Genomic DNA, 26,472 nt, shown 5'->3' on the forward strand with positions numbered 1-26,472 from the left:
AGAACTGACTTGGCAAGGTTAGGCTGGAAAGCCAGGACCAGAGCCAAAGAAAGTAGTTAATTGGGTACAATCAGGTTAGGAGTTTATCAGTTTGGAATGGCTTATCATCAGAGGCGCCAGTGTGTGAATGAGCATGGATTTGAGGTGGACTGAGGAGTCCAGAGAAGTCAGAATGGTGTTGACCAACTAGAATAAAAGGAAGGAGTCAAGGAAACCAGGTTATTATGAGGGAAAATATAAGAACTGGAACTTGTGTTATGAGGAGAAAAATTGCACAATTTGGAGGGTATTTTGAATAAGAATATGTGTTCATCTGGAGTGAGGTGAAGAATATGATTACTAGGGCTGAAAAGGCCAAGGACTTATGGAAGAGTATGATTGACGTGTCACCTATATGTATGAATGAACATTCGAAGCATTAACACAGTGGCTATAGATAAGAAAAATAAATCAGATCAAGATGCTGAAGAAAATGTTTAACAAGTTATTAGGCTGTGGTGACAGGGATATGAAGGAGCAACTCTAATGATAATAAAATAACGATAGGACTATTAACTGTAACAATACTAGCAGCTACCATATCCTCTCTATACTGTATTAAGGCTCTGTGTTAAGTATTTTGCAAACATTAACTTGCTCATGTATTTCTATGTCATTGGGGCGGACCTTATTATCCCTGTTTCATAGGTGATATAATAGAATCTCACAGAGATTCTTTAGTCAATAAATGATAAATAAATCACTGAGTTAGTAACCATATTGTATGTTAGGTGTAATGCTAGGCAGTGGGCATCACAGCCCATTCTAATGAGAAGTTATTTTCCCAAGTCCCTGTGCTAGTGAACAGTGTAGCTGATATTTAGCCCCTTGGTTTCGATGTCCTTTTACTGTTAACCTAGGGAATCATTTCAATTGAGAAGAAAGAAAAGAAAAGAAAAGGAAAGGAAAAAGCATGTGTTAGAGAAAGACGCATTTAAAATATGTGGTAGAGAGAGAGATGGCATTGAAGAAACTGGTTAGGAATTTGTGGCAGCTTTTGTGTGACTCCCTTTTCTGCCTGTACATACATGCAGGTCATTCCCTCAGTTCCTTGAATCTGGGCTAGACTGTGACTATTTGATGCGAAATACCACATTGTTGTCCAGACATGTAAAATTATGTTTTTTGCAAACTGTGCATGGAATGCCTTTATCTTTCATAATAACAATGAAGAATACATTCTAAGGTAAGAAAATAAAAGTTTCATAAAAAATTCAAAGTAGTTTTCAATTTATAGTGATTTTATGTAACAACAAAATTTGTATGCACATTTCAAAAAATTGCCCGCTCCCACCATAATGCATTGGTACTAAATGCCCAAATGCAATGTGATACAATGGTATCAGTGACATTACTTGACTTTTGAGGAGAGGTTATAAGTAGCTGTGCAGCTTCATCCTAGAACTCGTGGGATGCTTTTGGGAAAACCCAGCTGCCTAGTTAGAAGTCTGATTAAACGGAAGCTACCATTCTGTGAAGAAATCCAAGCAAGGCAATTGGAGACATTCATGGAGAGAGGAAGATCCAACTGGCCCCCAGCTATTCTGGGCATCCCAGCCCAGGCACCAGACCTGTGAGTGATGAAGCCTTCAAATAGCTCGAGCTTTAGCCACCATAAGGCTCGTGTGCATGAGAAATTACAAGTAAGAACGTTACGAGGACAAATAATAGGTCAATGTTTTAAAGCAGTAAGTATTGGGGCGGCAATGAATAATTGGAACAGACTTCAAGACAGTTTGATTTGAGTTTGTTCATAGGTAGGAAACTTGTCAGGAGGATCTTCAAGATGCTATGAAAACAAACTTGAAATTTAGCTAATATATTCAAATAAGGATAATTACCAACATAATTCATTTGTTGAGATCTTCCGTATTGTTCCATTTACTCTGTTCAATTTCATCAATTATATTTACTTACCTCTACAAAAAGCATATGTGAACAACCTCCTATGTGCGATATGAAATACCACGGAAAATAACTTTATTAACATAAATAAAATTATTTGCCTTTCTGAATATTAAAGCTCTATAAAAATGTTTAAATTAGTTCTCTTAAAAGGTATATTTCTTTTAATAATAGGTAGTAGATAATTACTCTAATTTTTAAAAAACTTAGGCTGGAACAAGAAATGGAATTTACAACATAATTAATAAACTCTAAAGTATTTTTCTCTCTATATAGCAATTTTCCTAAATATAATCCATAGCAAAATAATCAGTGATAGTGAACAAGGTTTATATATCTAAAATACTGACTGTGGCTATGTAATTACTTATAATTACAAATATTGTAAAGAACTGACTGTCCAATAATCATGTAATGCTAAAATCATAAAATCTTATTATAAAATATTAGGCAGCCATTATAGCAAACTATTTAGTGAGATAGGAAATATTCACAACATAAGTGAAAAAAAGTGGAATGTAACATTATATATAAATATAAGTGTATAAACAGTAATTTAGCAAATATGTAAATAAAAAGACTGGAAAAAGGCACTAAAGTATTATTGGTTGGAGGTAGGGATGTTGATGATTGAAATTGTATTATTTATACTTGTCTGGATTTTCAAATTCCGTACAATAAGCATGTAAATTATTTTTAGAAGTCATTATTTTAAAGAAAACCTCCATGTTGTTATATGTATGTACTAGTCTATAAATATTGCTTGGGGACAGATATATCTTACTTTTAAACACTTGTAGGAATATATTGTGGAAAGAAAGAGGCAGGCATGGCAATCATTCATGGAAGCAAAGTCCTGAACATGTCTTCTTTTACCAAATGTAGAGGAGATTTAGCCACTGTCTGGAAGATTAGATTAATGAGATAAATGTGGAGGATTAAATTTAATAATCCAGGCCAAAAAATTATTTTTTATTTTATCATATAGTCAAGTTATATGCAATGAACCATTAAGTACAAGAGTCATTTTGTGTAGACAAAAATAAAAAACCTATCTATAAATAACAATAAAACATTTCATTAAACATTAATAATCAATAATGTGAATAAATTTTCTATAGCTCATCATAAATGAATACCTTATTAATTACTGGTTGTTGAGATTATCATTTTTATAATAGAATTATGGGGAATTAAGGTACAACCTTATTTAAGAACATGGTGTTATTGGTAGTATATTTGTTTTTATGTCTCTTGACATACTGTTGACATACCAGGCTGGTGAAGTGTAACTTCAACTAGTATTGCATCTTTCCCTCTTTAACTTCCCTTCAGATAACTTCCTTACCATCCTGTTCCTCATGAAGTTGAAGGACAGTCTTGTATTTCTTAGATTTAATAACTAATTTAAGTGGCCCTTTTGCACTGTTCTTAATATCAGAAAAATAACAAACTTTTCTTCTGTGAGGGGCAGGTAAGGACTGAAATGAGAAACAGCTCAAATTATTTATTCAGAAGAAATTGTGTTTTCAATTAATTTGGTAAAGCTCACCATTTATCATATCTATCCATCATAATTATATTTATTATTATTATCTACCTACCTATGTACCTACATACTTGTCATCTATGTAACCTGTTTTCTCAGCATAAAATTTTTGTCCCTCCCCACTTTGCCTATTTAACACCTGTTTAAGCTTCAAATTTCAAATCTTTGCTTTAGTTTCACTTCTTTGAAGGAGGCTTTCCTTGAATACCCTGCCTAGGTAAAATCATTCCATTATACATTCATAGTAACATGTAGCTCTCATTCATAATTGAAATCACAGTTGAAGCTGTCTACTTATTTACATGACTCTTTTCTTAATGGTGGCTTTTGTCTTTGATTTTAGGCACAAGAGAGCTGGAATTGTGCTTGTAATTTGCTCACTAGTGTATTCTCAATGCCTAGTACAGTGCTTGGCACATAGCCTGTTATAAATACAGTTACAATAATGATTGAATGAATATTTTTTATTAACCTAGTAGCCTAGTGTAGCTGTTGAGTTATTTTGTACATGTTTTCAATTTTGCCCATCAAAATATGTGAAAGAGTAATATTAATTTACAAAATCATAGCACTACTCTAAAAAAAGTTGTATTCTACTTATGTTAGTTCCTCTTCTTTGTTAAAAGCTACTAATTAGCTACCCATCTGATCCTGTTGTGCTTCTAAACAACAGAAACAACAACAAAAACAAAAATAGGTTATTAGTGTCTTTCAGTCATTGATGTGCAACAAAATCTTTGGCATGTTTGTAAAAAAAGTAGATTCCTTGGCTGCTCTCAAGAGTAACTAAATTGCAATTTCTGTGAATAGAGCCTCAGAAGTGTAATTTGTTCAAGATGCCTAGGAAATTTTTATGCGTCTTCTATTTCAAGAAAATCTGGTCTAAAGGAAAGATATTTGGATAGAGTCAGAAGAATCTTATTATAGTTTTGACTTTTTATGTAAGAGCTTTGTGCATGTTTCTGAACCTTGGGCTGGTTTCTGAATCTCATTAGTTTCACTTTCTTAACATTTTTATAAAGAGAGTGTTACTATTTATTTGCCCTGGCTGGTTTAGCTCAGTGGATTGAGCGTCGGCCTGCGAGCTAAGTGTCGCTGGTTCGATCTTCCAGTCAGGGTACATCAGAGAAGGAAAACTCTGACTCCAAAAAACCTCCGCTGCCTTGCGGCATACCTCTTCAGGGGAAAGGCTAAGGGAGTAAACCCCGACAGAAAATCCGGAGCCGGAGTCCCTAAGGCGGTTTGACGTTGTAGTCAACACCGGCAACTCCTGCGGCGCACCTGAACCCAAGCTGTATCGACTCCGTCTTTCCCTTGGACCCTTCAGCTGCGAAGAGAGGGGGGGTCTGCTGCATGGGCAACAGCAGACCCTCCATATTACCCTGCCCAGGCTCTGTAGCTTCAGCGTCATCGCAAGATGTCGATTCAACACGGGAGGAGACAGATACCATGTCACTCCCGAGTCGGACTGCACAGCCATTCTTGGCGGTGCAGATAGACTCTGAAGAAGCTACACCATCGTCTCTCGAGACGGACGGCTGCCGACGACGAGTTACTATTTATCTTATACTATTATTGTGAGAATTACTTGGGATACTGTATATAAAAGTACTTGGTAAATAGCCATACTAGCATTGGTTATGCCTCTTGCTAGCTCAGTAACATTAACAACGTCATATGATCTCACAATGCTTCTTCTTCTTCTTTTTCTTTTTTTACCAATATAAACAAAAACCTATGCACCACTTTTGAATTTACCAAAATAAATAAGAATAGATGTGAAAATAATTTGAAAAAGAAAAAACTACTATTGTTGGCAGATTCAACAATCTCTATCTTCTGAGGAGCTTATAATGTCAAATAAAAAAAATGGTGAAATGATAATGATTTAATACCCACCTATCAGGTAGAAGGCACCATACTAAATGTTCTGTGCTTTCTCTCTAGTCTTTACAGCAAATATGGTATTGATGCCTCCTTTCCCCAAATGAGAAGACTAAGTTTCAAAAAGTTCAGATGTCTCACGCAAGGTTACACAACATTTCTATAGCAGATCTGGGGTTTAATTCTGATTCTTAATTGCATATGTTTCTGAGTCTTAACTTCATGCTAATTATTAGGGTACAATACTGCTTCACATAGTTCAGAACAGTCAGAAAATGTAGATTTCAGGGAATTAAAATTATTAGAGTGGGGCAAATAATTTTTTATTGACTGAATATCGATTTAGAGGTAGAAAATGTATGATAGAGATGAAATGAACTTTGTGATGACTCCTTAATATTCACTCCACCTGCCCCAATGTAGTATAGGGAACTAGCCCCTCATTATGTAGGTGGCCATGACCATCTAGGTCCATCTTGGCAATCTCACCAGCCTATCTTAGTGATTGGTTCAGGAAGCTAGGTCTAAGCCTATTAGATCATGGAAATCTTCTTATGATAACTTCTGGTCTAAACTGACAAAACCAAATGAAGGGCTGGAAATTGTAGAGATTTGCTAGTTCTTTCTTCTGTTGTAAGTGAACAAGAAAGCATTTAGCCTCTATTATCTGGGCTGACAGCCTATGACTACAATGAACTTTAGGGTAAGGCTAGTAAAGTAGATGATAGAGTGAAGAGATGGAACCCACTTTGGTCCTTGCAAAAAACTTAAGACACTTGGTCAGCCAATAAAAAATCTTCTTCCTGTCATGACAACAAATACATTTCCTTATTGTTTAAACCAATTTGAGTTGGGCTTTCTATTACTTGCAACTGGAAGCCTCCTAAGATAAAAAGGATAACTGAGAATTCCCTTGGTTTATGAAAGATTAAAATGAATAACTCTTTATCTGTGCTGAGGATGGTTACATGTTAACTGAGAATGGTTACATGTTAACAGAAATAACCAGAACAGAGCATATCTAATGACACTGAATTACTCCAGATAAATCCCTTGGAATTGAAAAATGACAAGTCAATTGGGAAAACTGACAGAACAGCTAGTTGACTGGAAGCAAACAGCCAAATAGGTAAACACATGAAATGAAATTGTCAAAATTATTTAAAACTTTTCTATGGAAATATGGAAGACTCATTTTGGATAGATACTTAGGGCTTACTATGTACTATTATCATAAATGTATCCTTATGACAATAAATTTCAAAAAAGTATTGAAAATCAGAGAAATAATTTTAGATCAAAATTAAAAACAACCCCATTTTGCAAACCCAGAGTTAAATATTCTGCGTGTTTTTCACTGCTAGAGTCATTTTAAAAAAGAGGCCTAAAAGGGTTGGAGAAACTACCATGTGACAGCGCTGAATGATGAGGCTGACTGGATTCCATGGAACCTCTGCATTCATACAGGCCTTGGGATTGTCCAGTCAAGTAACTTAGAAGTTCATATCTCTGGGACACAGAAAGTCCTTTAGATACTGTGGCTAGAAGGATTCCAAGAAAAGTTTCTCTGGGCTCGTACTTAAAAATGGAACAGGTGATGGTGTGTGTGAGTGTAGAGAAAGGGGATATGTATATATTCTAGAAGACTGGAAAATTCAAGGAAATTTTGAAGAGAGGGAAAGAAGATAGTTTAAGTTTGATCAGGGTAGTAGAAGTTTCTAAAGGTTGGGAAATGGAGGTTGAAGGAAGGTCTTGAACACCAGGACAGTAACTTTGAAGTTTGTTATGAAGGGAGTGGAGAGTCTGTAAATGTTAATAAATGGGAGATGGACAAATACATTTGATATTATAAAAGAAGAGCCAAGAGTTGGAATGAAACATTATTCCAGAATTTCCTGTTTGGATAAATTGGAGGAATAATAGTAGAATAAAAGGGAAACGTGGAGGAGGATATCATAAGTTTTCTTTTCAATTTAATGCAATTAAGTTCAATTAAAATAAATTCTGGTGATAGAACTGAAGTGCAGAGGTGGGAAGATGCTAGTCTGAGGCCTGAAGAGAGCTAAAAGGGTCAGGAATAGTCATTTGAGCAATGTGATAGGGAATCAATAATAGTTCAACAGTAATATTGCTGAACATCGAGAATTATATGAAATGAAAAACATGATTTTATAGGGGCTGAATCAATATTGTCCCATTGGATTTTTATGTCCTATGATTGCAAACAGAAGTGACTGAGTTTACAATTGGGCATGACAGCTATCAGTGAAGTCATGGCTTCCAGGTAGAGGTTAAATTAGGTGTAACAGGTAAGTGTACAAGTTAAGTGAAGGCCATGTTAAACTCAGGAGAAGACGCAGTAAGTGTGGGGAGGCACATGTTGCAGTAGATTAAAGCTGTTGTCAAAGGTTTCATCTCTCAAGTTATAGATCAAAATACACATAGCAAAGCTTCAAGGACACAAGTTATGGTCCATACAGTTGCAAATAGTGCAAGATAATAAAGTTCTGGGCCCTTCACTGGTTGATGTATCAATTGATAGTTCAAAAACTCCTCTATTCAACCTCAAATCCTAACGGACACATAAGTCTTTTCTTTAGTACTTAAAAAATTTTTTTAATATACTATATGTAGCCAGAATCCAGCATATGAATCATCTTTTCTATTTGCAATTTTTGGTTAATATTTAGGTCAATACTTCTTGCAAGTGTGTGTGTTTGTACACTGCAAAGACTAGGGTGGAGTGGAGGGTGGGATGGAGTTATGAAAAAATGCTGAGAGACTTATTATAGAGCATTATCTTGTTAAAGTTCTGTATTTCTTCTGTAGTCATAATTTTTGCCTCGATGTCCAAATTCAATCCTGCTTTGGCACTTCCTTCTTTCATTAGAAATTGTTTCAAATCATTGCTAATCTCTGTCGGTAAGACCATCTCATCTGCATTATCTTAAATTATTGAAAGTTCTTTCACCAATTTCACTCCTCTTTCCTATGAGTAGTTATTTTGTATATGTTTTGTATAGAGATTAAACAAATAGGGAGACAAAAATATACCCTTGTCTGACACCATTTTATTTCCATATGTTGTCCTGACAGTGGCCTCCTATCTGCAATGTTACCTATCAGGACAATCAGGTCCTGAGGCATCCCCATTTCTTTCAGAACAACCCATAGATTTTTATACCTGATGTAGTCAAAGGCATTATTGTAGTTTATAAAACATAGATTAACTTATCCAAAGAATGTCCACAATTAGATCTCAAGTGCTTCTTCATTTTCTGAATCCAGCTTGAATATCTGGCCTTTCTGTATCACCCAGAGCATCACTTTACTTGAGTGAAAATTCACAGATATGGTCCTACAATTCCTGCACTCCTTGGCAGTTCCTTTCTTGAAGCTTGGATGTATATTGAACATCTCCAGTCTCAGGCCATTATTTTGTTTTCCATATTTGTTGACATATTCTTGTTACAATTTTGACAGATTCAGTCTCTGCAGCTTGAAATAATTCTCTCTGGCCAGCTTACCCTTTCCACTACAGAAGAAATGGCCAACTTTAACACAGACAATGAAGACATTGAAATTGTTAAAGATTTTGCTTACCTTGGTTTATTCATCAATTCAAATGGAACTGCAGCCAAGAAATCAAGAGAAGGCTGAGAATTGGAAGGGTAGCAATGGCAGAATTAGGAGAGGTCACCAAGAGCAAGGATGTGTCATTAAAGACCAAGGCTAAGATCATCCACACCCTTGTGTTCCCAATTACTATGTACAAATGTAAAAGTTAGACAGTCAATAAGGTTGATCGTAAAAATTGATTCATTTGAAATGTGGTATTGAAGGAGAGCCCTGCAGATACCTTGGACAGCCAGAAGATCAACAAGTGACTCCTACAGCAAATTAAGCTTGAATTATTGCTAGAGGCAAAAATGACAAAACTGAAGCTGTTCTACTTTGGATACATCATGGGAAAGCAAGGTTCTTTGGAAAAGACAACAATGCTGGGAAAATGAAAGGCAGCAGGAAAAGAGAAAGACCACATATGAGATGTATTGGCTCCATAAAAGAAGCCATAGACATGAGTCTACAGAGCTGAGCAGAGCTGCTAAGGACAGGACATTGTGGACATCACTCATTTATAAGATTGCTGGGAGTTGGATCCCACTCAATGACATTTAAGGCACACGCTCATAGACACAGAAATGCCCAAGCCTCAGAGAAGTTTTTTTGTGATTGCAGCTGTAGGGAAATTCTGAAATCCCTTTCCCACCAACCGTTCCCAAAGAATTTTTCCTTGTATTTCACTGCGTCTGCCTCTCTGGCTTATTTACATGTAATATCACATCAAAATATATTTAATATTAAATACTTATGATTATTACTTGTTCAATTGCTACTCCACATACTACCCAATATTTCCATTTAATTTATTTATAAAAATGTAATTACTCTCTTTTGGGAAAAGGATTACATATTTATTCAATCATTCATACATTTAAATTTGCTCAACATTATGGAGAAACTACTGTGAGAAAGACTCTGAGGTAAGGAAGTAAACAAGATAAGAAAGGTACCAGTCCTTATGAGTTTTAGTTTCTAGGAAGGAGAAAATAGAAAATTAATAAATAAATGAGATAATTTCAGGTAGTAATAAATGCAATAAAGAAAATAAAGTGGGGTAAAAATTGGTGGAGGAGAGCAGGAAACATTAAATAAGGAGCTGAGAAATAAATAATAATAAGGAGCCAGCCAGCCACATACATATTATGGGCAAGAGTTTTATTTTAGGCAGAGAAATCAGTGAAAAAGTCTAAAGTCTTGATGAGTTTGGCATATTTGTGGAACAGAAAGGATTCTGGTGTGGTTGAAACAAAGTGAAGGAAGAGCACAGAGGGTGATAATGTTGGAGAGATTAACAGGTGCCACATAATAGATGGATTTTAAGGCAGTGATAATATATTTGGATTTTATTATGAGTATGACTGGAAGCCATTGGATGACTATGAGAAATGTCAAAGGAAAGAAGCCATTGAAAAACCACAGAGTGGAAGTGTGATGAAAACCCTCGGGGACTGTAGAAAGAGTTTGAGGAAAATTTATTTAAATCTGTAAGTGTATGGATATTTTAGCAAATGTAAATTGTGATGATTAAGTACATCACTTTTTCAATGTTTTATTGTACTCTTGTTGGTTGGTAGATATTGGCAGCGTAGTTTCAATGACAACAGTAGTTTCAGAGGATGCTTGGCATATCAGTCTCTTGCCTTATCATTGAGAGTATGATGATTCTTCTTCTTCAGCTGTAAGCAAAACAAAAACTATACCACCTCTCCCCCATATCAGTGGTAGGCATGATTTCTGAACATGTAGTTGTCATTGGAACTCTGACTCCTTTTGGTTAGATGGTGCTAGTGATTGGTCCAGACCAGTGAGTTGTGAACTAAAATGACTTGTGCCATTTTTGGCTGAAGTATTTAATTACCAATGAGAGACTCTACATCACTAGGTTTAAGACATTTATTTAAAGAATTCTTGTGTTCTTTTCTAGGAAAATACAAATACTTCTTGGTCAATCATAAACCTCAGGGGAAAGGTAAGTTAACCAAAGATTCAAGGTAGTTAAATAAGCATAAATGTTTAATGTAGTATTAAAATATTAGTTGAAGTTGTACATTCTGTATATATTCCAATATTAAAGTAATATTGTCCATCCATCGAAGGTGATCTTTCTGAAATGGAAAATAGATATTTGAGGGTCTATTATACAAACTGCCAAGAATAATTTAAAATAATCAGCTTGTTTATTTAAAACCTCAAGCATCCCAGATGCTATCCTGATATTAATTTATTAAGTGAACATTACAAAAATTCTAAAAACAGATGAGTTAAAGAAATCTTTAGGAAAATACCATATGGGCTACTAAAATATGCAAGGTACCATGTTTCTACAAAGCTGTCTATAAATTCAATATTGGGTTTATTGTGTATGAGTAATTACCATTCTGCAATGCAAATTAAGATCAAGAAAATAATGACTACATGGACTTTTACATTTGTTAAGTCTCACTTTATTTGTGAACAACTTATAGATATCCTGTGACTTGTTCTCCCAAATATATGATGAAGTGATTTTGAAATTATTATTTCCAATGATACATTAGGGCAACACATTTATAAAGCCATTGTCTTTCAGGCAGGTGCACTCTTGACAATATTATGGACTAAACTGTAAGTGAGAAACTTTCTTTAATATATTGTTTCTCTGAAGTATAAATTTGCGCTTATTTTCATTTATTTAAATTCTCTTTCATGATTTTTCTTGGTACCAACAACATATTCTACAAGATATCTATTTGAGAATAGGACATGTTTCATGGCTATATAAATGAACAGAAATTGACAAACATGTATCTGGGATCATTAATTTCACATATTAAGTAGCTGAGCAAATCAATAGTTCCCTAAGCAACTAAAAAGTGTGTATAATTCACTGCATGCTTAACTTTTCGGGCAATGGCTGAGATATAATAGAAAAAGAACTATTATAGTGTTTTCTTGATGGCTGCTGGCTTATACTCAGAAATTTTGCTATGCAAGTGTTAGACGTTTACTATTATGCAGTATACCTTTAGAGCTTAGCACAGACTGATAGATGACTGCTATCCCATGGTGACAGTGAACTTGGTACAATGCTGATGCCACCATCTAACTCATTTGGAGAAATGAAGAGAGTAGGCTCTTGAAAAAGCACGTAAATGAGCAGTCCTGGAGGCTGGATAATTTGTAACAGATGTTCCATATAATGGATGGATTACAGGGAGAGTCTGTAATGCAGACTATCTCATTCATTGGGGTTTGAATGATGTTGCTTATTAGCTTAACTTAACATTCTGTGAACTGAGGTAAAACAAATTATGTGAGCTTTAATTTACTGATACACAAAGACACACAGATCAGGTGATAAAAATTCTTCGAAACAGTGATTAGGTATTTCAAATGGTTTACTAATAACAGTTGTATTTCTTGAATTGTCTCAAAAAAATAATTATATGAACCAATAACCTCCTGAACAAGACATGTAATTCAAATCGATTTGTTTTATGCCATAGTTTTCTGTGATTAATAAACACTTAAATTAACCAAATCAGAATGCTGACAAATGAGAAAGCTGACACCTTGATATAAATAATTAACTTGTATTTATAAAAGATTCTCTTTGCTTGTAATTTTGTACTTTTTAGAATGTTTCAAAATCTAAGACATAATTCTAGAGGAACTTAAAAACCATTCATAGTATTGGTTTCATTTTTTTTAATCAAAATATTTATTTTACAAGTACTTTCAAATTCTTTAAGAGTCTTTGGTGGTGTTTTGAAAAGCTTTCTACTCTTTAATTTTTTGCCTGGCTTATTGTGAGGTATGGCAAAGCCCTAGGCAAACATTCATAGAATGCATATTTATGTGTTAAAAATAGTGAATGCTGTGATTTAAATCAATTTAATAATACATATTTGGTCCTCATTTTATGTGATGTCAATCTGGTGATGATAGTAATGATCATTGCTGATATGAAAGCAGTACTCCTACAATTGTGACCTCTCTATGATAGCCTCATCTACACATCTTTTCTAGAATGAAATATAATTTGTGTATTTAACTTTTTTGACTCAGTCTTATCCTTTTGGGGAATTTGTGTAACTGGCCTTGAAGCCCTTCAGTGTTATTTCACATATGGGAAATTCCTTGCATAATAAGAGCGCTATTGCATTTTGCTCAAGGACAGGGGCTTTCACAATAGAATGTTTGGTGCATATAAATATGTGTTAATATAAGCAATCCACTTCAGGGAAGTGTTGAAAGATTTCATTGGCTCAGTTAACTTAATTTACAGAGATGGCCCTGATGGCGTTTTCATAGTTTATCCTGATGACAGAAACTGACTGAGAACACAATGATGCCTATCAACAGGCCAGTTTGACCCTGAGGAAGGAGAAGCTGTGAAAATGCTCCCAATAACTTTTAGAATATGTTATCAAATTGCAATTGAACAAGATGAACAAAATAATCAGAATATTATTAGATAATTCAATCAATGAATAACCAGATAGGATCGCCTTCTGGGTAAATTCAGACCACTTTTTCTGCCCTAACATACCATGAACAGTGATGTATCTCCCTAATAAGAAAGATTAGGGAAACAAAAATTCCTCCTCTACTTAAGAATATCAATAATAATATCTACCATTTACTGAGAAGCAATTTTCTATTAGAAATCTCATTTCATTCTCCTATTCAACCTGCACGCTAGATATTACTATCGCATTTTTAAAACGAAGAATCCAGATGAGGTCATATGACTTGCCTGTAGTTATCCAGCCAGTGTCAGAATGAGATTCAAATTCTGGCCCGGGTTATTTTTGTAATGCTACACAGTATGGGCTGGGTAAAATGGCTCCTAGCATGGCCATGTTAACAATTTGAATCATTTTTAAATTAGGCTTAAGGTCCAACTAATATTTACTGAGCACCAACTGTAAACTGGTTCCCATGCTAAGTGCTCTGGTTACCCAAATATCTTGCTTTTCCATATCCAGCACTAATACAGACCTTTCCCAATAATTCTAATTTTATTTTCATTTTCTCAGTGTAATAAATAACCTTTCAGTGGTCAATTTTATATTTCAGCTTTTCAATGCCTGCCTACTTTGAATCTTATACAGAATATTTTTTGTTTTTAATAAACTTTTTATAAAGCTATGAACTATTTTTCCCATTCCCCCTCACTTTTGGGGGATCTCAGCAATGATCCACAAGTTTCCAAATGTAAAATCTACTCATGCACTCAATTAATAACCTGGGGTAGAGACCCATGAGCTCATGATTGCCAATCCTTACATATAATGGATCAAATTAGATTTCCCCCATATATATCAAGCAATAAGGTCTACACACTTAAAAAAAAAAAGACATTTGAATCATCCATTTGAATGATTTTTTTTTACCAAGAATAAATCACTTTAAAAAAATATCTTGGCATTAACAGACATCATCTGGTGTTCAGTATTTTCCTTACTCTTTCACCTCAGTTGCTTCAACTCATTAGAGAGCTAATTGCCTTTGTACTTCCAAATTAAGGAGTACTTAGTGAAACGGAGACATTACCTTTGCCAGGTGTTTGGGAGGACACGATCCAATCTGCAATAAAAGTCAGTAAATGTTTCTTCTAGTCAACTCTAATCCTCTCTCTGTTCAATAGGCATGGCTTTTTGTGTTGCTCAATGAAGAATCATTCAGACACCAGGATACATGTTGTATCGTGTTACACAAAAGTAAGAAAATAATTAAGAATTGAATATTTTGGAACATGGGTTGAAATAAAACAAAATTTTGGGATACAGACTAAAGTGAACTTACCAATTTTTCATCATCTTCCTTGAAGATGTGATCAGTCATTGGGTTGACATTCAGCACAACTTTTGTTTAGCACTTGGGTTCTTGATGACTTCATTTGGGTTATCAGAAAAGGGCCATGTAGTATGCATGTGCTCTACAAGGCTGTATTCTGGGCTTCACATGAACACAAATTACTAAAAGAAATACTACAGCAATCTATGTAGTAGTCACAGAAAACTGTATTCAGGATTTTAAAAAAGGTCAGGTTTTAGAAAGGATTGTTGTTTGGTTTTGGCTGTGTCTATATAAAGTATGTGAAAAGTGAGTAAGTAGGATGATCTTTCCAAACAATTAAACAAACAAATGAACAGACAAATGAAGTGTATTCTCAATATTCTGCCTAAGTTATATTGGTAAGTTTAAGGACATTCTTCTGAACATAAAAGACCATTTTCTTTTTGTTTTTTAGTTTTTGCTTTGTAGTTTTTGCTTTCACGACTCTTGGCATAATTCTCCCATAAGAAGGTAGAAAACAATGAATTATCAAAGATTTGAAAGAAAAGTAGGAGCAAATGGAATGAAGGTTATTCATATTTTTAAAACATTTAGTTTTATCCTTGTCTCATACTTGTGACTACTGTAAAAATGTTTAAATGAGAGAGTAAGAAGAGATCATGAAGGAAGAGATTTCTTATTGTTAATGCTTAATATTCTTGGTGGCATTTTGTCCAGAGTGATTTCTTTCTATCAAAGCCTATTGTCTGGATAAGAAGCTCTGCAAGATGTCCTAAGAAAATAGTCATTAGATTTTGATATTTTATATAATTGGTAAAGCATAGGGGTCAGAAGAAGTTCAGACTTGTCAGTAAGGTTAGTAGTCATTTAGGCCAAGGTGTAAGATAGAGAGTGGTGATCAATAATGTTGAGTCTCCTGGTCATGGGTCATAGATTAGGTACTTTGAAGGATTAGAGAACATAAAGGTCTATCCTTAGAGGCTGATGGGAGTGAAAAAGTGCTGTATTTGCAAGCTGATGTAGAATATCATCTGTTCTCTTTCTTGGATTAGCAAATGATTACATGTTCTTTAATTCAGCGCATGTATTATCTTCTTGACAGAAATTCTGTAACTCCTAGGCTGACCTTGTCACTCCATTTCCTTGTTTCTTATAGGATTCCACTCTCCCTTCTTTCTTCCCTCCTTCCTTTCCTGCCTTCTTTCCTTCCTTCCTCCTTGCCTCCCTCCTTCCTTTCCCCTTACTTTCCTTCTTCCCTTTCTTCCCTCCTCCCTTTCACACATATTAGTAGTTGTCAGAAACTATAATGTGTTAGGAACTAAGGTTCAGAGGATACAATGGTGAATAAAACAGAAATAATCTGGCAATTGATGAAAGGCAGTATATTATTTTAAAATGCTCACTTTGAAGTCAGTCTGTCTGGACTCTATTCACTATTCTTCACCTTACTAGGGTGACATTTGACAAGTCTAAATTTCTCTGAGCCTTAGTTTCCTTATCTTCACATCAGAACTAAAAATAGTATAGTGTACATATTGTTTTCATATGATATGCTAAATAGACAAAGTGAAATAATTCATATGAAGACTTTAACACAGTGCTTGGCATGCAGAAAGAAGTTAATAAATGTTTTTATTATTGTTCATGGAGCTTATGATCAGAAAGCAAAATGTGCTGCTCATATGTCCATAACAGTGCTCCTTGTATTATATTCTTAAAAGATGTGCCCATGTCAGGGACATAAGTTTCATCGTTCGCTGTTTCGTAGCACAGTGTCTGCCATATAGACATGCTCTATAAATGTTTGGTAAATAAGTATTGAATGGAATGAATGAAAGGTAAACAAGGTTCAAGTTCAGCAACCTCCCCAAGGTCACATAGCTAGTAAAGCTCGTGGGTGTGCATGAGAAATGGCTTGTCTGACTTCAGAGCCCATGCTTTCCTTAAGAGGCTGCGCCGTCTGTCGTACATTATTGCTTGTCTTCCTCCACCTCCTGTAATTAGTTATTATATCCATCATTCCACTACATTTTCTCTTGCCAAGGTCATCGATTAGTTTCAAATCATTCAATCCAATGGTATATGTTGGCTCTTCTTTTATTTGTATTTGACACTGTTGCCTACTCCCTCCTTCCTGAAACTCTCATTTTAATTTATCCTTATGACTTGGTTACCTTGGCTTTCTTCCTGGCAGCTATTTTTCCTGATCTCCTTTCAGGTTCTTTCTTCTTCAACATTAGCGTTTCTGGAGGCTCCATTCTGAACCTTTCCCCTTTCTCATTCTTATCACATGATCTCTGTAATTTTATTTCCATCTGATCACTCTCAAATCTACATCTCAATTGCAATGTTTCTCTCCTGGGCTTCATAACCATAATCTATCTACTAATTGGATCTTTCTCTCTAGAGGGCCTTATCTTAAGTGTTTTCCTTTACCCCCAGTCTATTTTTCTATTTAGCTTGCAGATTACATGAAAAGCATGATCAGTCTTCATTAGGGTGGCCATATATTTCTCATCTAAACCAGGACAATTTTGAATGTAAAGGGGACTCATTAGCAATTACTCTGGCATTCTAAGCATAACCTGACACTGCCTTGGTCTAACTAAAATGCATGCTCTCATTCCCATTGAACATGCAATTGAATGTTACAACTGGTATTCATCTTTGCCTCCTATCTCTCACTTTTTATAGCCAGTGAGCCTCCAAGTTCCATAGATTCTGTCTCTATTCTCCCTATATATTTAAGTATGTACATCCATTTCCATCTTCATTATCACTGCCTTTTTTTCAAACTCTTCATATTTCTTGTTAGAATTACTGTCAAGGACTCCCATTTGGTTTACTAGCAAGCCACTGGGTTTTACTCTTCATTAAAAAATCTTCTTCAGTTTTAAGAATGAACTTCTTAAATGCATATATAATCATGTGTCTTTTCTGCTTTTTTCCTTTGATGAATATCCATAACTTTTAGCATAAAAAGTTAAGCTCTTTTCCATGGCACTAGAAGGCACTTATTCCCAATCCTATTTTACCAATTCTTCCTCTTGCACATTAGAACTGTCCTCACCTACAGCAGGAAATTCTAAACAATAAATGAAATCAGCATTTAAACCATAACCGCACACACCATTTCTACAAGTTTACATAAATGTGAAGTAATAATAAATATCGGTTTTCTATTAGGATGCTTGTATAAAAAAATGGATTAAGTCAGTGGAATAAAGCACACAGTGAAATATGATCGATCACCTTACAAATTGTGGCTCAAAAATATGTTTGACATAAAACACAGTTGACTAGAATTTTTCTCAAAATGTAAAAGTGAACTCAGAGTCTTTGTCTCAAAATAGCAAGATGCTGCCATCAAGAAAGCCAAAATGTCTATGTCAGTTGACTGAAATGTGAGTGTATAAAAGAGAACATGGCTTCTAGCAGTTGTTGAGTGAAGAAAACACAAGAAATTTAGTCTCTACCAATTGGTTGTCTGTATAAAATGACATTCATTTATTTGCTTTTTATCACCAGATCTATATATCATCTATCTATCATCTTCAATCATTTTAGCCAGTCAGGTCACTTGACTCAATAGTCACTTCAATGAACCAAACTAAATGTTGGTGCAGAAAATCTACACAAAACCACCACTGACCAAAATAGTGTTACTTTTTAGTCAGTTGTTTAAAAGTTCCACAAGTTAGCAAGCAACTATATGAAAAGCATAAGAAAAAAGAAAAGAAACTGTTACTTAGTGTCTAAAATAAATTTTGTAGGTGTCAATAGATTAGTTCATCTAAAAGAAGTCTAAGCTAGAAAAGAAGGTGATTGGTATAAATTACTTAAGTAATCTTATCTCATACTGGTGATACCAGTTATCTAAAGTTTTTATAATGAGGCAAGGGGTTCCACTAAGACATTGCATGAATGACTTTTAATTTTCTTTAAGAGGGAGGACACTTTGTATCTCTATTTTAAAGCTTTTTTTTTTTTAGTATTGTAAGAACAAATGTATTAATTAAAAACTTCTATACACTCTAAAACATAGTTAATTATTTATTTACTCTTAATATTAACTAAGGTTAAAATTACACCGAAAACATTTGTCATTGTCCATTCATCCCTAAACACCAGCATATTGGCAAACCCAGCTTTACTTTTTGTGACTACTGACTCTTTCTTTTCCACTAGAGACTTGAGTTCAAGACATTACTTCACCATATGAAAGCTGTGCATACTCCAAGTATAACATCATTGCATGTTAGAGCAAAGGTGGGAAAGAAAAATAAGCAAATTTCTATCTTCCAAAAGATACTTGTGTTAAATACTATTGCATTTTAAAGCCTGGGAACTTTCTGAAGTGGCAAGATGCTAAAGATAGATGTTTATATTAATTTAGAATCTACATGGTTCACTAGTGATATGAGAGGTATAAAAATGGAACACATTAATACTGCTTTCATTCTCAAGTCAACACATATTAGAAATATATTTAAGGTTTTCACTAAGCTTGAGTTTCCCTTTATATTTTTTGGGGAAAGTGATAATACTTGCATCCTTCAAAGGCAAAAGGCAGAAAAATCTCAAACTTTCCTCTCTTGCCAGTAAAAATTACTAAAAATTACAGCTTAGAATCTGGAGAGTATTTAATCAAAGATTCTAAAGTGGTTTCCATCAGGTAGTAATTGGTATCTTTAGGTTATTTTCAGATATTTGAAAACAAAACAAAACATAACAAAACATAACATCTCACACCTAGCTAAAATATAAAGTCTCTATGTTGCTGGTTAGAATCAAATTATCTAGTTTGGTAACACCAGCTATCTCATGATGATAAGAGGTTTTGGTGAGAATTACAATGGAAATGTGAATTATCTTTACTTCAATACAACAAATAAACCCTTTGAAAACATAAGCTCATGGGGTTGAATAATAAAAAATATTTTTTGTGCAAAAAGCTAGTAAAACCTCTGACAGAGCTCTAAGATGCTAATTTTACAGATAAGAAAACTGATTTAGACAACTTTTGCTGTAATTGATCCCCTCCCTTTACTAATGTCCTTTTGTTCCTCATAATTTAATACCTATGCAGGGCTGGCAGAGGGTCCTACCTTAGAAATTCCCTATACTTGGGTTAATGCTCTGCTGTCACTGTCTTGAAATTCTTATCAAGTTTTGAGGAAGGGCTCTGCATTTTCATTTTGCACCAGGTCTCACAAATTATGTATTATAGCTGGTCCTGTAACTACGCTTTTGTTTTTTTACTTAGTGTTTCATTATTTTCCTTGCAAGACTTAAATTTATCCAGGAGTTTTCTTTATGGTGTTTCTCACACCTTTTGCAAAGGCACCTTTCACACCAGTGGACTAGTGATCTACAGCCACCTAAATTCAGTGCTTGGTACAGAGCAGGTGCCTAAAGAACAGGTCAGTGAATGAATGAATAGCCAAGTTATAAACAAAATACCTTTTGACTTCTTTAATTAACAAAACACACAAACTTTAAGTTTTAGTTCTGTCATGAAAAGTGATGGTGAATTGGGAGAGATTAAAGGTAAAATATTCAAGGAAAAAAAATCTTTCTTGGAAAGAATGAAGCAGAATTGATGCAAAGTTTAAAATAGTAAGACTAAAAGGTTGAACTCCAGGTTGAATACAAGTAATGGGTGGGAGGAGAAATGAATGGTTAAAAGCAGTTTGATGTCTCTCAACAAAGTTACATCTTGAGTGGATTCTTTCTTCTCAAATTCAATTTAATACTTGTCAGATTCACTTTGGAAATTGTAATTCAAGGGATGAAAATTGTCCAAGTATGGGGGGAAAGAGGGCATATAGGTTGTGCATTCAGAAGGAACCAAGAAATCATCGATTTGTCTTTGACTATCCCAAGAGTTCCTTGATCTGCTATTTTTGCATTAAGAAGCAGAGTACTATGAATTTTTAAAAATTTGTGAGATGAAGTAAAATATTTATTGTTTCCTCTGCTTCTGGGCAGAATTGACAGACTCATGCTCTGGTTCTCACTTACTTCAGCTTAGCTAAATACACTTATTATTTAAACCATGATAGTTTCCTACCCTTATATTCACTTTGGGAAACAAATTTCTGACATTAATTTTTGTAAAATAAAATGAACAAACATTCCTTTCTCTGGAGTTTTTTATAATGTGTTTGATAACTGCTCATATTGTTTGGGAGTATCACCTTCAATGAGGTTATCTCTTAATGATCTACCTCCTTTACCCTGGATAATGTGATACATTTCTATTCATAGTCTTGTATTACTTTCTCTGTCGTTGCTATATCACACTTGAATAAGCGACTTAAATTGTGCACAGATGTTCAGGTGTAGCTTTAATTTCTTTTTATATTCCAGGATAATAATTTCTTTTAACATATTCATTACTTCTATTATGGTTCTCCAAATTATGCATGGTGCTGTTGTAATGCTGGTTCACTGACTATTAAATATATGAGAGCAAGCAATTTTATGCTTCATGTGATTATTTATGGGAAAATTCAATTTTTGGAGTATGAGGGTGGGATAGAGGTGGTGAATAATAGCACTGACATTCACAAGCAAAGTAAAGCAATAGTGGGAACAAGCATTCAGGGGAAAGATAGCATTAAAGGAGTGAATGGGAAAAGAACCAGGGAGCATTACTAGTCAGAAACACTCAGGTTATAGGTAGGCAGTGGTGAGGTCTTAGGCCATACATCTGAGCTCCAGTCTATGGTGCTGGCAGGGCCAGGTAAAGAATTACAGGATTTGGCAAGATGTACAAAAGAAGTTCATAGACGTCTGTAATGGAAAAGGAGATGATATAAAAAAAAAAAAAAAGAGTAGTTTATCAATGTAAGAGGGTGTAGCTTTTTAGCTCCCTAAATTTCCACTGAAATGGAATTACAGGGTTACAAAAACATATTCTGTGCTTCCCAAGAATGTTCCTCTCTCTCAACCTTGAGGAAAGTGGACTGCTCAGACAATCCAACAATGGTATTCTACAAGAAGATGGATGGTGGAATTATCTTTATCCTTCCCATTTTTATGTGACATGTGCTTAAATAAGAGTGCTTTGAGAATCCCACTGCTGGAATTGTAGCCATCGTTAGAAGAACTCCATGCAGGTCCCGTGGGGCCTGTGCTACTAGAATGTCTCAACTTTACAAACCAATGAATGAAGGAGTGGGAGAAAAAAATGGCAGAGTGAAACTACTTTGAGTTTTATTTAACAAGCCAACATTAAAAAATATATTCAAGCATCCAATTTCCTTCAATTACCAGGAGTTCTTAACTTAAAAGAATAGTTAAAAAAAAAAAGAACCAGAACCCTTAGTTCAGTTTTTAAATCTTTCTAAGACCAGCCAAGCAGAGAGGAAAGCTATTTTTACTAATTTTAGAAAAGTAATGCAAATATCTAATAGAAAATTGGCAACCCGATCAAACTCACTTCAAAAGAAAGTTTGAGCTGAATGTTACATGAATATTCAGACAATAGCAACCTGTTTGAAATTGCTCTTGAGTATAATCCCAAAATTTATGCATTTTATCATCTCCCAGGCATAAAGCCAAAGGCTAAAAGAGGAGAGAACATGGAAAAGCTGAACCTGAATTATGTTCTAAACCCTGTTGAGTTTAATTTTACTCAAAAAGCAGAATGTTAGTTTGCCACTTAAATTTGCCCCTCACGGCCTTGTAAAAATATCCAGTTACTCGTTATCAGCCTCTGAGCTGTGTTATTCATTTGGAAGGCTCCAATTTTAGGAGCATCATTCTGAATTACTAAGCAAGTGCTACACAATAAATACAAATAACCTGAAATAGACTGCAGCATGAGAAGGAAGCAATTTTCTATAAATTTGACTGCAGTGTGGCGTTTGCAGTTCCATGAGCCTTGTAACTTCAAAAGGCATAAAAGAAAATTTTTAGCTAAATGAAATATCCTGAAAGGATAAGTCCTTTAAAAAGTTGATGCTTTATACAGGTAATGCGGATGCACATTATTGATATTAATTTGTAGATAAGTTCAAAGAACCTTCTGAACAGAAACAAACACACACAAAATGAACAAGCTGCCACTCACCCAGACACACCTGGCTTCAAAACAACATTTTACTTGGACCAGTGATGGATGCACTACCAAAAATCAATAAACCTTGGCTGACACACACAGCTAAAACAAAGAGATGATGAAGCTTATTATATGCCTTATATTTCCTGCTCAAGATTTTTACAATATCGATAAATTCTTAAAATTGTAATTGGAAAACATTTCAAGTAAATAAAAGACAAGATAATCTAACATATCAGTTTCTGCTATGGAATGTGAAATTTTTATTTGCAGAAATTGTGCAAAGTATCTTAGCATGCAATACTCATATCACACAAAATGTAATTGTTTAAGATCAAAAAGGGGAAGGCACTAGATGGGATTCTGGTATGTTCTAGTTTTTGTCTTGAATGATAGTTTCATGGTCTATTCACTTTGTAAGTTTCCTTTGAGTTGTGTACCTGTACCCTTATAATCTGTAAATTTTCCTGTAAGTACTTTGTACAGCATCTCAATAAAAAGCTAAAAGAAAAAAAGAGAGAAGAAGAAAGGAAAAGGAAGTAAGGAAGGAAAGAAAGAAAAAAGCAAGCAAGAAAGAAAGAAAAAAAGAAAGAAAGGAAGAAAGAGAAAGGAAAAAGAAAGAAAGCGAAAATGCATACTAGGAGCTGCATTTCCCATACTGAGAAATAACGTGCTGAAAGAAATTGGTGCTGTTGTTATTTACTTAGTTCAAATAATATATAGCTTTATAGGATAATACAATCTGACAGCCTGGTTCATAGTTAGAAACCACTTAACTGTCATTTCTGCACAGAAAGACTGTGTGTTGACATTTTCAGACTTAAAAAATCCCTTTTACTTAACAGTTGTAAATGCCACCAAATTAGGCATGCTATTTTCTGGGTTTTTGGAAGCAGAATTTAGAAGTTAGTAGAGGACAGTACATGCTTGGGGCCTCTACTGGCTTTGCATTTGAAAAACACAGATACACACAAACAAAGTTTATCTCTGTAGTCCAAGAGTCTTTGTGGCTCAAGTGTTTAAAAATGTCTCTTTGGCTTAATGATTAAACACTTAGTAACCACTTATTACTACTGGTGATTTGGATCCTGAAGTTGGTTCTGTTGGTTTTTTCTGTTACTAAGGAGCAGTTTTCCATGTAATATTTTCAAAAGCAAAAGTTAAGCAAAAATGACATATACTATAAAATTGAAAGTAAAATGCACTGTACTGATGTGCTCAAAGTCCATGCATTTAAATTCCTTTGTATAATAATTTATGGTGATCATGTCTTCAGACTGCACTATTAGCATACTCACCCCTAACAAGAAGTTCTGCCTCATCTGACACACTGTCTGCTGTGGTCTGTACCCTGCAGCCATATCTCCCAGCATGCATCAGAAGGATGTTCCTGATCATTAAATCTGCAGAGGATGCTTGCTGAAAGAGGGATGAAGTGCCAGTTTAAAATGTTGCAAATCTGCCTAGTTCAAGGTGGTTTAAGGGGAACTTTTCATATTCAGTCAAAGGGCCCTTTCTTGGCATTACAATTTATATGACAACAATTCAGAAATCAAACATGTCCTATTTTAAGAAACACATGGAAGCAATGTTTTCAACAATTGCTGATAAAGGTTTGAACATTTAATATTGCATACAATAATTTAGCAGCTACAATATCTAAGAAATATTTAAATATGCACACAAATTTATCTTTGAAAAATAGGAAAAAAATTAGTGAATAAAAATTATTACTTTGCCATTCAGATATAGGCTTATTTTTGTGGCCAGAAAACAGTATTAAGAGGAATAGCAACTTGTGAAAATTAATTATCAGAAGATAGCATTCAAAAGATAATCTTGTGGGGCTTTTTATAATGATTCCTTTTGTAAGTACACCATGGGCAACAGAACAAGATAGTGCTTAGGTAAAAGACTGCTGATCCCAAAGCCATGTGTCTTTATTAACAAAGATTTATTCCTCCTATAGTGACCACCATCAGGGTAGGTGCAGCCTAAGTTTCTGTTAATCAATGCAGTTACAAAACACAAAAGGGGCTCAAAACACCTGATTCTTGTTGGGAGCAAACTGATTAGAACAGAGCTGAAGAACAAGTGCATCCATCCATAAGTACCAGGGAGGGTGTCTTTCAGACATATCTGTTAATGGGACTGGTGATGATCCTACCTACCTATACTCTAGAATGACTGGTACAATCTTCACATTACTTAATATTATCTTTCCTTTTTCATGAATATGTAAAGATCTGGCATTTTCAATCACTCATTTATGAGGTATTTTTTCAGATAATAATCACATAGCAAAAGTCCAATATGCTTTTCAGTTTTCATGTTGCAATCATTAACAATTGACTGGAATGGGAATAGATGCATGCAGCTTGAAATGACAAATCCTTCTCTCCAGTAGTAGTTGAGCACATGAAAAATGTTTAAAGCAAGTTAAAGAGAAGCACCCCAGGTTAGTTATCTTTTAATTTTTGATGAAATGGTTGAATTAACCTTAAAAAAAATAATGCATTTGTTCTTACAGGGAAGTATTCTGATGATTATTTAAGAGATTAGTTAATTGCCTTTATTTTAAGATAGACCAATGAGCAATATGAGAATCATGAAAATGAGATAAATTTCTAGAAATACTGTTTTTCCCCTTAGCATCCATTCATTAGTATCTAAATGAGTTACTTAACTGTAGATACATTTTAGACCAGACCATTCCTTTGTGGTGCTTCATTTCTGGTATTCCCCCTTCCCCCTTTCTAATAGTCTTATAAGAACTTCTAAGGGTATTGAAGTTTTCCCTCATGAGATAATTGTTAAGACATGATCTGGTTTAGTCATTTACAAGATAATGCTTCAGAGTGAGAATGCATTACAACGTCATAACAATTATTTCAAGAAATGTGATATTTGTTCAGTAAATGTCCTACACTGCTAATTTCTTTAGGATAAATTGCTACTCTTAAATGTCATTTTCTCATCTCTACTAGACTAAGTAAGCACTCACTTCTTTCAAGTCTGAAAAGAAAGTTTACACTTTAATACCTTTCGATTTAATATGGGGAAAGAAAAGCAAATTGTAAACATTATAAGCCATAATTCAGTTTAAAGTCAACATAATTTAATAAGGTATAAATGAGCTTCAACATATTTGCCACTTTATGTAGTATGGGACCATCTTAGGTGTGAAAATCTCCTTTCCCCCTGGATTTCTAAAAAGTTCTCCTAATGGGGTACTCAGTTAAATTAATCAGGAATCAATGTGACACTGTGGGCCCAGAATGGGGCCCATGTCTAACAGAAAAACCAAGAAAGGCCTAGAAAGTCAAAGAAGACCATATTATTTCCTGAAATGTGCTTCTGAAAGACTGAGCTTGTTGTTTTTTGTTGTGTGTTTTTAAAAAAATTTTACTTGCCTCTTTGTTCTTCCATATCACAAACTGATGGTAGTTTAATAGCAAAAAGCACTAATTATAAGGCATTATTCAGGCTCACATTTTTGAAAACTATTTTGTAAAATCATATTCTTATGATTAAATAATTGTCTTATTTTCCAGATACTTTTCTTCCAAAATACGTTTATTTTATTTTATTTTTGTCATGGACAAAAGTTCCTGAACCT

The 26,472-nt window shown here is 34.5% G+C and overlaps 1 protein-coding gene across 1 annotated transcript in view; it reads right to left on the reverse strand.

Annotated features, from left to right (window-relative positions):
- The window catches only part of CNTN5 (contactin 5), a 524,441-nt gene that overhangs the window by 113,617 nt on the left and 384,352 nt on the right, over nt 1-26,472 (reverse strand). Inside the window, exon 14 of the mRNA XM_090267326.1 lies at nt 24,152-24,272. Within this exon, the coding sequence (XP_090123452.1) occupies nt 24,152-24,272 (121 nt within the window). The remainder of the gene's footprint in view (nt 1-24,151; nt 24,273-26,472) is intronic.

This window comes from Furipterus horrens, unplaced genomic scaffold (genome assembly GCF_987537825.1).
Source record: "Furipterus horrens unplaced genomic scaffold, mFurHor1.1.pri manual_scaffold_2, whole genome shotgun sequence".
Lineage (NCBI taxonomy): Eukaryota > Metazoa > Chordata > Mammalia > Chiroptera > Furipteridae > Furipterus > Furipterus horrens.